The sequence below is a fragment of the Glycine max genome, chromosome 20, assembly GCF_000004515.6.
Source record: "Glycine max cultivar Williams 82 chromosome 20, Glycine_max_v4.0, whole genome shotgun sequence".
NCBI lineage: Eukaryota > Viridiplantae > Streptophyta > Magnoliopsida > Fabales > Fabaceae > Glycine > Glycine max.
Genome location: NC_038256.2, coordinates 34,554,625 through 34,566,744, shown reverse-complemented (window position 1 = coordinate 34,566,744; position 12,120 = coordinate 34,554,625). Strand labels below are relative to the sequence as shown.

Sequence of the window (12,120 nt, the reverse complement as noted above, 5' to 3'; positions counted from 1 at the left end):
GGTCTTCGTTACCTGGAATATATAGAGACTTCAGGTCATTTCTTTTTGCAACCCCCTTTCTTTTTCTTAAGATTAATTATTCATTTGATTTTCTTTATTACACTTCAAAATTATTCCCTGCATCATAAAATAAGTGTCGTCTTAGGGTTTTTGCATACCAAAAATAAATATTTTCCTATTTCTTTTTCAACTCAGATTAAGAAATTTTAGTAAATAAATTAGTTTTTTTCACCAAATTATTGTTTTCATTTATTAATTTGTTTGTAATATTTATTGTTCATCATTAATGTTGTTAAGGATATAAGTTTTTAAAAATAATTGATATGATATTAAGAAAACTAAAATAACATTTATTTTGAATTTTTCTTCTTCTTCTTACATGACACTTATTATGAGATGAAACATGAAAATATTTTAGTTCATACATAAATAACTATAAATGTGTTTTAGTTTTTGTTGTTAATTTTCTTTAATTTTAGTTAAGGATGTGATAGCATGACTTCTTTTCCTAGTGAAATGGACTTTGGGAGATAATGACATCTAAATGCACAACCTAAATAGTCAAGCGCGTTGCCTAAAGTATTAGTGGCAAGAGTAGATTATCATGTGGGATACAAAACATTGAAGCGGTCACATTTTGTGGCCAAATCATGGTGGGTGGGTATGTGTAACAATTAGGCGCAATTTCAATGTGCGTGGGATCAAAAACTCTAATCCATCACTTAATCTTGTCGTTTCCTATTATCAAAATCGGCTAACTTAATTAGTTGTGAGTTGTTGTAAATTTCGTGATACTTAAGTTTAATTCATACGAATTAAAAATCTCCATATTAATTGTTATTGGTTGATTTTCTTGTTGCTAGTATTTTAAAATTAATTTATCTTTTAAGCCTTTTCAACGCTCCCCTTATTAATTGTTGTCATTCATTTTTTTCTTATTGTAAGTGTCTTAAATCTATTATATCTTTTGATATTTTCAATACATTCCTTATTAATTGTTGTCGATCACTTTTCTCTTTAAATTTGCTTTATTTTTAAAAAAAATACATCCCTTATTAATTATTGTTAGTCACTTTTTTCCTTAAATTTGTGATTACCTATTTTATTTTTTTAATGATTTTATTAACTGTTGTGGTCACTTTTATCTTTTATTTTTGTTTCAACACGCATCTTATTAATTGTTGTCGGTCACTTCTCCCTTCAAATTTGTGTTATCTTTATTTTATTTTTTCAATGCACCCCTTGTTAATTATTGTCGGTCACTTTTCCATTATAAGTGTTTTACAAAATTGACCTTAATAGTGTTTCTTTCTCCCCACTTTAAATCTCACTCTTTTGCAAAAACAGTTTTTAAGTCCCTTATTAAGTCCCCCTTCTTTTACAAAAAAAGTAAGCACTTAATATTTTTAAGTCCCTCTTACTAATTATGACTATGTATTTACTCTTTAATTTTGTGATTTGTTTTTTTTTGTTTTTGTTTTTTTACATGTATGGTATAAAATTACAAATTAGGTACATTGTTTTATATACTTCAGAACAATGGTCACCCTCCACTGTCTCACTATAGCACTTATAGGGATGACCACTTTGCGCATCTATCCAAAATTGACTAGTGAGTGCACAACACAAATAGGACGTAATTTTTATTTATGTAAAATGAAGATCCAGTTATTTTCACCACCAACATCAAACAAATTTTGTATAAATAATTTTTACTAGTCTTTGTTCTCACTTTCCACAATTGTAACAACAAAATAGAAGAATTAGTCATTAGGATTTCTACTAATGTCTATGGGTAAGATGCTGCTAAAAGGGTTTTTTCCACCAAGACTTATAATAGACCCAAGTATAGGCAATAAACTATCTTTATAATATAAAAACACATATAAAAGCAAAAAAACATGAGTACACTATCCTTTATAGCTAAGTCAAACATGAGAAGGAGGTCGAATTATATTTTTGTTTCATTTTGAAATTTTTTGTAAGGCATCAGTAAAAGCAAACAACAACTTGCACAAATATAAAGCAATACAGATAAAAAGTTTGCGTGAAATATGCGTTGAGAAAAATAGAATTCAATCTCCAAATGTTAGATGTGTAAAGGCAAAACACAAAGAGAAGGAATAACCTAACAACACTAATTTTTACCCTAGTTCGCTCTTAACTTAAGAGCTATGTCCAGTCCTTTTGCACTTAATGGATTTTTCACTAAAAATCAATTGAGATGCAAGTAATCTTTTTTCACCTCCTTAGACTACATTTTTAGTAGTTTGTTACATTTAAATTAAAACCTACTACAAAGTATTATTTTCAACAAAGTATCTCTATGCTTTCTATAATTAACAAAGTATTCTTCATTAGGAAAGTTTATTTAGACTTTGTTCAAATAATCAAGTAGTCTTCAGTGCATGTTTGGATTTCAAGTCATAATACGGTGCATGAATTCCAAAGTAAATCTAATGGTCCATAAACTAAACTCTGTAAAAGAAAGAGTTTGGATGCTTTTGCAAATTTATTTTACTCCAAACGTCCTTTTGGAACTGAAAATAAACATGTACTTGGACATCCGAGTCGTAGCTTATGCCATACCCACATAAATATAATCACATCTTTTAAATAAATGTGAAATATAATATGTATTATAATTTGAACCTCTATTACTTTTTTTTATTCACAAGCAAGTGACAACTTGGTCTGTAAAGGACCTAAAGAGTAACGACAATTAGGTTTTGTGAACCCCTTAAAAATTCCTTAAGAACTTATACACCAACAGGAACATATGGATTGTGGAGGGACCTTTTAGCATGTACTATAGTTCTTGTATGTGGATAGGATCATCCAATTGTTGGTTTGGCATTGCAATAGGAAAGTGTTACAACATAACACATTTATAAGTTGAAGTAGTAAGTTGTTTGCTATCAACATCACCACCTTTAGTATATGCTATTATTTTTTTAATCACCACCACCATATCTAGTACATGCTAAGATTTGTAAATTTTTCATAAAATGTATAAATAGATAATTGACACATTATATTTTTTTTATCGACAAATGTTAGTTGTTAAAATGTTAATTTTTGTTAGTAGAAGAAATCCAATCTGTGACCTTTCCTTCCTTTTCTTTTTTCTTAATCATCCAACTCACCTTATATCTTCAATACACTACATGTTTAAAAAATTATTTTCAAAATACATTTAGTTTTCGGAACACAACCAAGTATACCATAAGGTTTTTCGTGTGTAGGGATTACAATTTTTTTTAAAAAAAATGTTTTACAAATTAATGGTCATGCAAGATTCAAACCTATGGCTTTCATATTATTAACACGACATTTTAACCAACCGAGCTAATAAGTCAATTATGTTATAAAATAATTAATGTCGCTATATATAATACTAAAATTTCTAATGTATATTTAATATACATGTAAATTTACATAATAAATTTTGTGACAACTAATTTTGTTCTAATATATTTAATGTACAAAAATTAATTATCGTAAAATTTATCATGTAAATTTACATGTGCATTAAATATACATTAGAAATTAATGTACCAAAATTAATTGTCACCAAATTTATTACGTAAATATATATGTGCATTAAATATACATTAGAAATTTTAATTTTATATATAATGACATTAATTATTTTATAACATGATTGATCTATTAATTCAATTGGTTAGAGTGTTGTATTAATAACCTAAAACTCATAGATTTGAATCTTGCATAGGTCATTACTTTTAAGTTAATTCATAAAAAAATATTTAATTTTAAAAAATTTGTATGCACCCATAGGGATGGCAATCCATATCAGTTCATATGGATTACGAATCCGTAAATTTGGGTGTACAAGAAAAAAACTGGGCGCGCAAAGCAATTGCTTAGTTGGGCCTCAAATTAGAGCCCAATAAGACATCCACCTTCCACCAAACGACATCGTTTTAGTAGCTCTGAGGTTTTTTTCAAGTTCGAGCATCAACCTGTAAGGAAAACACCTTGTGACTGCGTCTTTTCTCCAAACACCGCGCCTTCACTGACGACGGCTCTGTCGCCGCCGGAGCACCGCATTCACCGTCATCCATCGCCTTCGTTCAAATTCCTCTCATCTCTGCCTTCCGTTCACTACCCATTGCACCTGAAAGCACGAGGCTCGCAACACATTCGTATACCTCCTCCGTTTACTTAACGAAGGGTTTGAACCTTCGGAATCATAAGCCCTCTGCGAGTGAATTCCTTTTTTCCGAGTGTCGCGTTGAGGTTACGTTTGTTCGGTGGCTTTTGCGAATTCTCTGAACTCATGGCCGCATGGTCTTCTAGAAAGTTACTGAGAGACGTTCTTCTCAAAAGTGTAGTCTCGAATCAGCTTCCTGGCATTAGATGCTTTTCTTCTGCGCCAAAAATTGCTCCTAAGATCGGTCATTATTCCAAGAAAGTGCGTATTCTCATCCTTCGTGTGCGTGTGTATTTATGGTGTTTGACATTATGCATTGTCTTGTTGATTCATTGAGGTTGGAAGATGCTCGTTTCATTTAGCATGCTGCAATTTGCAAACGCGGGGTGCGTGTTGCAGCGTGCGATTTCGCGTGTTAATGGATTGAAAGATCTTAGAGAGAATTCATGGAAACATATTTAGGAAAATATGGAATATTTGTGTTGTGATCAAGTTTGTAGCTTACATGTGCATGTAGGTTGTAACTTTATCTTGCTTGTGTAGTTGACCTACATTGATTACTTTAAATTGCAGGGAAGGTTGTTGACGGGAGCCACCATAGGTCTACTTATAGCTGGTGGAGCTTATGTGAGTACTGTGGATGAAGCTACTTTCTGGTACTTCATTTGGGAGTTTGAATGTTGTATGCATTTGGTTTTTCCTCTAATTCTGCATTTGATGTGTTATAGTATTAGTTTTTAATATTAGGAAGAGAAAAAAAGAAAACTCTTCTTTGAAAATAAATGCAATTTTTAAGTGATTTCTCCAGGGAAAAAAATGCTTGGTGCCTTGAAAATGAAATGCATACCTTGGAAATGAATGATCCAGATTTGGAGTTATCTCTTTTGCAGTGGATGGTTATTCTCGGCGACAAAACTTGTGAATCCTTTTTTTGCTTTGCTGGATCCTGAGTTTGCACACAACTTGGGTGTCTCGGCTGCAGCTCGTGGTTGGGTTCCAAGGGAGAAGAGGCCCGACCCATCAATCTTAGGGCTAGAAGTTTGGGGAAGAAAATTCTCCAACCCAGTAGGCCTTGCTGCAGGCTTTGATAAAAACGCTGAGGCTGTAGATGGTTTACTTGCTCTGGGCTTTGGCTTTGTGGAGGTTGGCTCTGTTACTCCTGTCCCCCAGGATGGCAATCCAAAACCTCGTATCTTCAGGTTGCAAAAAGAAGGGTAAGAGTTTATATTTTTTTTCTTTGTTCTTCTGCTTCTGATTAACAGATTGAATCTGTTTTATATTTTCTTTTTTGACTTTTCCAATCACTTCTATACACCGCAGAAGGTTGTTGATGCTATAAGATGAACTTTTAAAAAGTTTGCTTATGTTATTTACATTGCTCTAAGACTGATCAATTTAATGTGCAGTGCTGTAATAAATAGATGTGGCTTTAATAGTGAGGGAATTGTTGTTGTTGCAAAGCGGCTAGGCGCTCAGCACGGTAAGAGGAAGCTAGATGAAACTTCAAGCGCTTCAGCTTCTTCCAATAATGAAGTCAAACATGGTGGAAAAGCTGGCCCTGGCATCCTTGGTGTCAATCTTGGAAAGAACAAGACAAGTGAAGATGCTGCGTCAGATTATGTTCAAGGAGTTCATACATTGTCCCAATATGCTGATTACTTGGTAAATAGTCTTTTCTTATATGTGCCTTTTATAGAAAAGAAAGGAAAGATAGACAACCTTATATACTGTAATTTATCCTGGTATGACTGAGTGCAGATTATAAATAAACTGTACTCCTTTCATGCCTAAACTCTAACATGCTTAGTAACTCTCTTCACACAGTTAGATAGATGCAGTAAAGGTAGTCAGTGACAAAAAAATGATTACAATCCCTTACTCAGTGACAAAAAAATGATTACAAACCTTTTCTGTTGGGTTTGGCATGTATGTCGTGCATTTTTTTATTACTTTTTTAAACAACAAAAAAATGATTACAATCCCTTAGCAAATTGTGCCTTGAGCTTTTTTATACTCCATAGATTAACAATGAACTTTTACAGTTTGTGGTTTATCATCATTCATTATCCTGATTATGTGTAATTGCATATCATCATTCATTATCGGTATTATGTGTAATTGCATACAAAAGCTAACATATTGAAAGATACATCTTCTATATAAAATGTTGGTTTACTAAGGAACAGAAGTGTTGTGGTGTATAATGACTAAAGAGATCTAAGATTTATACCCAGGATCATTGCCTTTACTGCCAGCTTAAAATCCCCGGTCATTTTTTTTAAGTTCATTATGGAGAAATGAAAGGATGGAAACTCAGCAATGGGAACGGTTTTACATCCTCCAAATTTCCCACCCAAACCTTTCACCAGAACATGATGTGAGTAGTATGATTGATCATCCAATTTGAAGGATTATGTTTTTAGGTTGTCCTTGATGTTCAACAAATGTGTTTCTTTCAAGGGTGTTGTCACCTCCATTGCCAATTCCCTGGTTTAGAAAAGTGAGAAATGGATGGCAAAAAACAACTGACATAGGGATTCCAATTTTTTTTAATCAAGCATCTGTGCAGCTTACTACAAATTTGTAAGACAAATGTTTGGTAATCTATTCTGTTTAATGTTTTTAATATCCTTTTCTAGGTGATTAATGTTTCATCACCCAATACCCCTGGTTTGCGCATGCTTCAAGGAAGAAAGCAATTGAAGGATCTTGTGAAGAAGGTAGAACTTGGAAGAATGTAAAGCTTTCTCCATGAGTTTTTTGTGTTGCATACTTGGGAGCTTGACTCTAGCAAAATTTGCCTTTTTGTGAAGGTTCAAGCTGCTTGTGATGAAATGCAATGGGGTGAGGAGGGCCCACCTCCATTGCTGGTAAAAATTGCTCCAGATTTGTCAAAAGAAGACCTTGAAGATATTGCTGCAGTAAGCATGTGCATGTTAATATATTTCTCCTATCTTCATAATCTCATATGCTCTATAACAGTTTCTGCTTTGATTGTAGGTTGCCTTGACTCTTCACTTGGATGGACTGGTATCTCTCTGCTTCATCACTAATTTCAAATTATAGCCACTAGCTGGAACTTAAATCTTCTAATTGCACAACGAGCCTGTTTGGATACAAGGCTAAAAGTCCTTTTGACAGCTTTTAATAGCTTCTCTACCAGAAAAGCTTCTATATTTCCAGCAGAGAAGCTATTAAAAGAACTTATACCTTGTATTCAAACAGGCCCAATATTCACTTCATTTGCTCTCTAATTATTTATTGTTTCTAGATTATATCAAACACAACCATTTCAAGACCAGATCCTGCCAGTAAAAATCCATTGGCTTCAGAAACTGGTGGCTTGAGTGGGAAGCCTCTCTTCAATCTCTCCACCAACATCTTGAAGGAGATGTATATCTTGACTAGGGTATGTCTATTGGTTTTACTGTGTTATTTGTAAATAGTACTGAGATAGAGGTGCATGCAATCCCATGTCTATAATGCATGCCATTACTCTGGATTATGCAAGCAATATATTATTTGTGGATGCTAATGTATTCACTTGTAAGCACTGAATTACAGCTGCCACATAGAAAATACTCAGATCCTGATTGAGTCTTGAATTTCCTTTTGCTGTTAATTATTTTCAATATCTTTAATTATAGATTTAGCATGTGTATAGTTGCACATAATTTGTGGTTACTTGGAGTAAAAGTTAGAGGCAACCAATTCATTCCTTGGTGTGAAATTTAATAATATAACCTGCAAATACCAGTGAGGCTGTGACAAACACTTGGCTGTATTCTGTGTAGTACAGAATGCTATCTCATTGATTTGTTTTCCCTCTTTCCAATGCACATCATTTGAACTCTTATATTTTGTTCTCTAATTCCCTTTATATATATATAATTGTTTTTTTTTGGGGGGGAGGGGAGTTGTGCTTTACTTATATATGTTAGTTACACTTAACAACTTGGTGCTGTCATTTCATGTATATCAGGGCCGGATTCCTTTGATTGGCTGTGGGGGCATTAGCAGGTAAAAACTAACATGTTCCTTCACTCATTCATTAGTGTAGCTGATTACTGGTTATCTACAGTGTATCTCTTATGATTTAAAAAACATGAATTATACAATTATCTGTTTAAGCTTTTTATATTAATTTAGTGGGGAAGATGCATATAAGAAAATACGAGCTGGAGCAACTCTAGTTCAGCTCTATACCGCATTCGCTTATGGGGGACCTGCACTTATTCCTCAGATAAAGGTATGCGCCACAATTAGCGTGTGTATGCACCAAAATTCTCGTGCATTTATTCCTCAGAATATGGTTGATGATTCAAATCACTCAGTGTATGCACCAAAATTCTCATTCTTATTCTTATTCAATTGGTTTCAGGCTGAATTAGCTTCATGCCTGGAAAGAGATGGTTTCAAATCCATTGTTGATGCAGTTGGTGCAGATTGTAGATGACCTTTGTCCACATCAGAATCCCGTGCTGTAAGAACCATAATCTTATTTTAGGAGTAGTAATGTTCCGGTTTTGGCAATACTGAAATTGCAAAATCATTTTTTTAAGCTTGCTTTAATCTATACCAGATTTTATCTTATTGTTTATTTTATTTGGGTTTCGCCACATGTTCTGAATTGTAAAAGCAAGCCAAGGATTTTTGAGGCAACTCAGGCAGTGTTTATTTTGAGCAATTGTTTGAACAATAAACCGCCGCATCATAGAGAAATACATGTGTTGGTTAAACCCATCAATAATCAAGCGGTTTTATCGCATGACACAGTTTTATGTGATTATTTAATATACAGTGATAAGGTATTGGTTGTTATTGATTGGAACACCATAATTTAATTTTACAGATTCACAATGACAAGCCTTCATAGTATGTCTGCTCTTTATGTATGATGTCTATACCAGTCGCTGATAGATTTGAGATCTGCTTGTTTATTTATTATTAAAAATTAAGTATTTCTTTATGCAGCTTTGTTACAAACTATTTTAAATGTGCGTTATCAAATATGGAAAAAGCATTGGAGACGTCTTTTAAGTTATTTATATTAATCACAATTATTGCAACATTTTTTAAACATATCTTTTAATATTTAAAAGATAAACTCAAACAAAGGGCATTAGATTAAAATCTGCATTATTGAGATCAATCTAATTAATTTTAAGAATCGTTTTTCATAAAGTATATATTTCAGAAATTGACGTGTTTCCAAAATATCAGATAAATTAAAGACTTGATTTTGGGCTCAGAAGAAGGGCTTTTGATTAGCAGGTTCAAGCTTTGTTAGTATGGGGCCATTAACAGCGTAAACAGCACGATGATACATTGACCCAAAGAAGGGTACCAATATAAGCTTCGACCTAAAAAAAGAGGGACAACAATATCAGTGCGGTGCATCTTAAGATTCTTAAGATTTGCATGCCTTTATTTGAAAGGTCAAGAAGATGCTTTAAGGAGACGCTATCAGCAGCTCTCACTTCCAAATTTGCATCATCACAGGACCTCTTATCTAAATCAGACGGTAACAATTCAAATAGCCTTATCCTGCTTTGACTCCCTCGTCCCTCCTCCACCCCAACGTACCTTTGCAACAATCCCTGTTTGTCAAGTCCAATCATTATCATTATAATATTATTGAAACAGCTCTTTTTGCTTTTGGGCCACATTACTCTTATCATCATTGCACATTCTACCTTTTTTCATATGTCCCTTCTATTTTTTTTCCTTTTAAAGTGACACTAAATAGTTATTCTTTATAGTTTGGTTCAATTTTGAGTGTCTTTGTTGAAGATATTGATGAGCTTTCAAATGATGTTTTGTTGAGCCAATATGGGAGAAGAGCAAAGTTAGATGAAAAGGGCTATCATTTTGTTTCTTACCAATTAGATCAATTTTTGTTGACAAAAATTATACCTTTTTTTTTATCTCTAATTATAAAATCATTTCAACTCATTTATGTTCCTTAAGAAAATTAGTTAATTTAATTAATCATATTAAATCTATCAATTGCTTGTACTATCATTCTAAAATTATTTTTTTCTTATTTTTCTATCTATTTAATTATTTCTCATTAATGTTAGGATAGAGAATAATTAAGTAAGAGTGTGTAGAAAAAAAATTACTATATCTAGAAATTAGAAAAATGATCTTATAAAAAGAGAAATAAAATTTTAAAAATAATCTTATAATTAAGGAGCGAAGAAGTATAACTTACATTTAAAATAAACAACTTTTTTTTTTCTTTTTCTTCTAAAATCTTACTCACATATCATTTGTTTTTTTTTAAGGTTTTCTTTAATATACAATTTAATTGTTTAACTCATAAGCTTACTTATTATTTGTCATTATTTTAAAGTGTAACACTTGTTTTGTGGATTGAAGATTGTTCCTACAAAGTACTACAAGTATTTTTAGTGTGTTTTGTTATTGCTGATCTTTTCTTAGAAACTTTTCAAGATGTTACCTATTTCAAAATTACTTAAAATCAAGTAACTTAATAATGAAATTCTTAAGTGATAAGTTATTAAAAATATGTTTTTTTGTTGATATAGGTAACACTAATAATTTTTTTAAAAATAATTCTCAATTTTATAGTTCTATACCTACATAGTTCATGCAATCCTCTCACTTAGGTGTATATTAGATTCATTCATATATCCTTTCATTAGAAGTTTGACACTTTATCTAAAGTCCATTGCTTATTCCTCATCTTTTTTTATATCAACAATCATTCTTTATTCTCATTAACATCTAAGATATCTTATATGATTTTCTTATAAGTATTCTAAAAAAAACACGTAATTAAGATCAACAATGCTAAATATAAGTGTTTTGATTTGTAAGAAAATTATCAATTCTAAAAGCAAGCTAACATTGCATTATATATTGTAATACTTTTTACTATCAATTAAATATTATTCCAGATGTAAGATTGAATGATAATTTTAAAAAACTTTTATTTTTTTAATCTAATTGAATTTTGTTTTCCTGAAAGTAATCTTTCAAAAAAATCCTTTTTATTTCATCTTTTTAAAACAATTTAAATGGAAAAGAATTGACAATTTTTAATATTGTCATGTGATGTCAGAGCTCATTTACCTAAATTTTATAAATGTAAAATGGTTGTACTTCGGCATCAGAACTAGTCAATTAAAGACTACGTACACTGCAAATTTTAAAGTAACATCCACGAAGATGATTATGCATTGTCACCACACATTGTAATTAAGCATAGGTTGTAGTTTATTGGGGATAGCACAATATGAAACGCAGATTTTAACATGTATTTCTCAAATTTTTTATATCATTTAACAAAATAAATATTATGTGGCTTATCCTCCAAGCCATTTTCGTGATCTATCTAATTACTTTATTGATAATTGATAGCAATGTGGAAATAAGTTGTTTAGGCACCAAACAACAACATGGTGGAATCCTACCTTAAAGGAAAAAAATTAATGATGTAAGACTTAGCAACAAACAAGTTATTGGTTAAATATAACATAAAATATCTACCAAGCCATGATATTTATTAGTAATTAGGAAAAAATATATTTGTGAATTGCCATCTAACAAGTTAAGGGGGAGTAAGTGAGGAACTAACAACTTTTCCAATTATTATTACTCATTAGTTCCCTTGATTGAGGCCCGAAGTCGTCACCTGCAAGGGTAGTTTCGTCAATTCTCAAGCTCCAGCGAAAATATTGTACTAACTGAATTTTTCTTCAAATTCGTTTGGCAAGGAAAAACGCGCAATACAAAAACAACTTAAAATTTAAAATTTGTAAGAAACGGAAAAGAATTGATTTGAATTGAAATGGTCAGGACCAGGAATTAACTTTAAACAATATGAAATAAAAAAAAGTTATTTTTTTAAAAAATTCACTCCCCTCCTTTTTTTTAATCCTTTTAAAAATTTGTGTGATTATTATGCTAAGTAG

The 12,120-nt window shown here is 31.7% G+C and overlaps 1 protein-coding gene across 1 annotated transcript; it reads left to right on the top strand.

Moving 5' to 3' along the window:
• The first annotated feature begins 3,967 nt into the window (after positions 1 to 3,967).
• On the top strand, positions 3,968 to 8,945 carry LOC100783159 (dihydroorotate dehydrogenase (quinone), mitochondrial). Its single transcript, XM_003555789.5, has 11 exons — positions 3,968 to 4,438; positions 4,751 to 4,833; positions 5,068 to 5,391; positions 5,584 to 5,839; positions 6,817 to 6,897; positions 6,991 to 7,098; positions 7,178 to 7,207; positions 7,449 to 7,586; positions 8,160 to 8,197; positions 8,327 to 8,426; positions 8,559 to 8,945. The coding sequence occupies exons 1-11, from the start codon at positions 4,304 to 4,306 to the stop codon at positions 8,631 to 8,633; spliced, it is 1,368 nt and encodes a 455-aa protein (XP_003555837.1). The 5' UTR covers positions 3,968 to 4,303; the 3' UTR covers positions 8,634 to 8,945.
• Positions 8,946 to 12,120: the final 3,175 nt, after the last annotated feature.

Excerpts from the sequence above, each read along its gene's own strand:
- LOC100783159 (XM_003555789.5), top strand. The coding sequence starts at position 4,304 with ATGGCCGCATGGTCTTCTAGAAAGTTACTGAGAGACGTTCTTCTCAAA. Across the intron at positions 5,840-6,816 it reads CCCAATATGCTGATTACTTG|GTGATTAATGTTTCATCACC; the intron begins GTAAATAGTCTT and ends ATCCTTTTCTAG. Across the intron at positions 8,198-8,326 it reads GGCTGTGGGGGCATTAGCAG|TGGGGAAGATGCATATAAGA; the intron begins GTAAAAACTAAC and ends ATATTAATTTAG.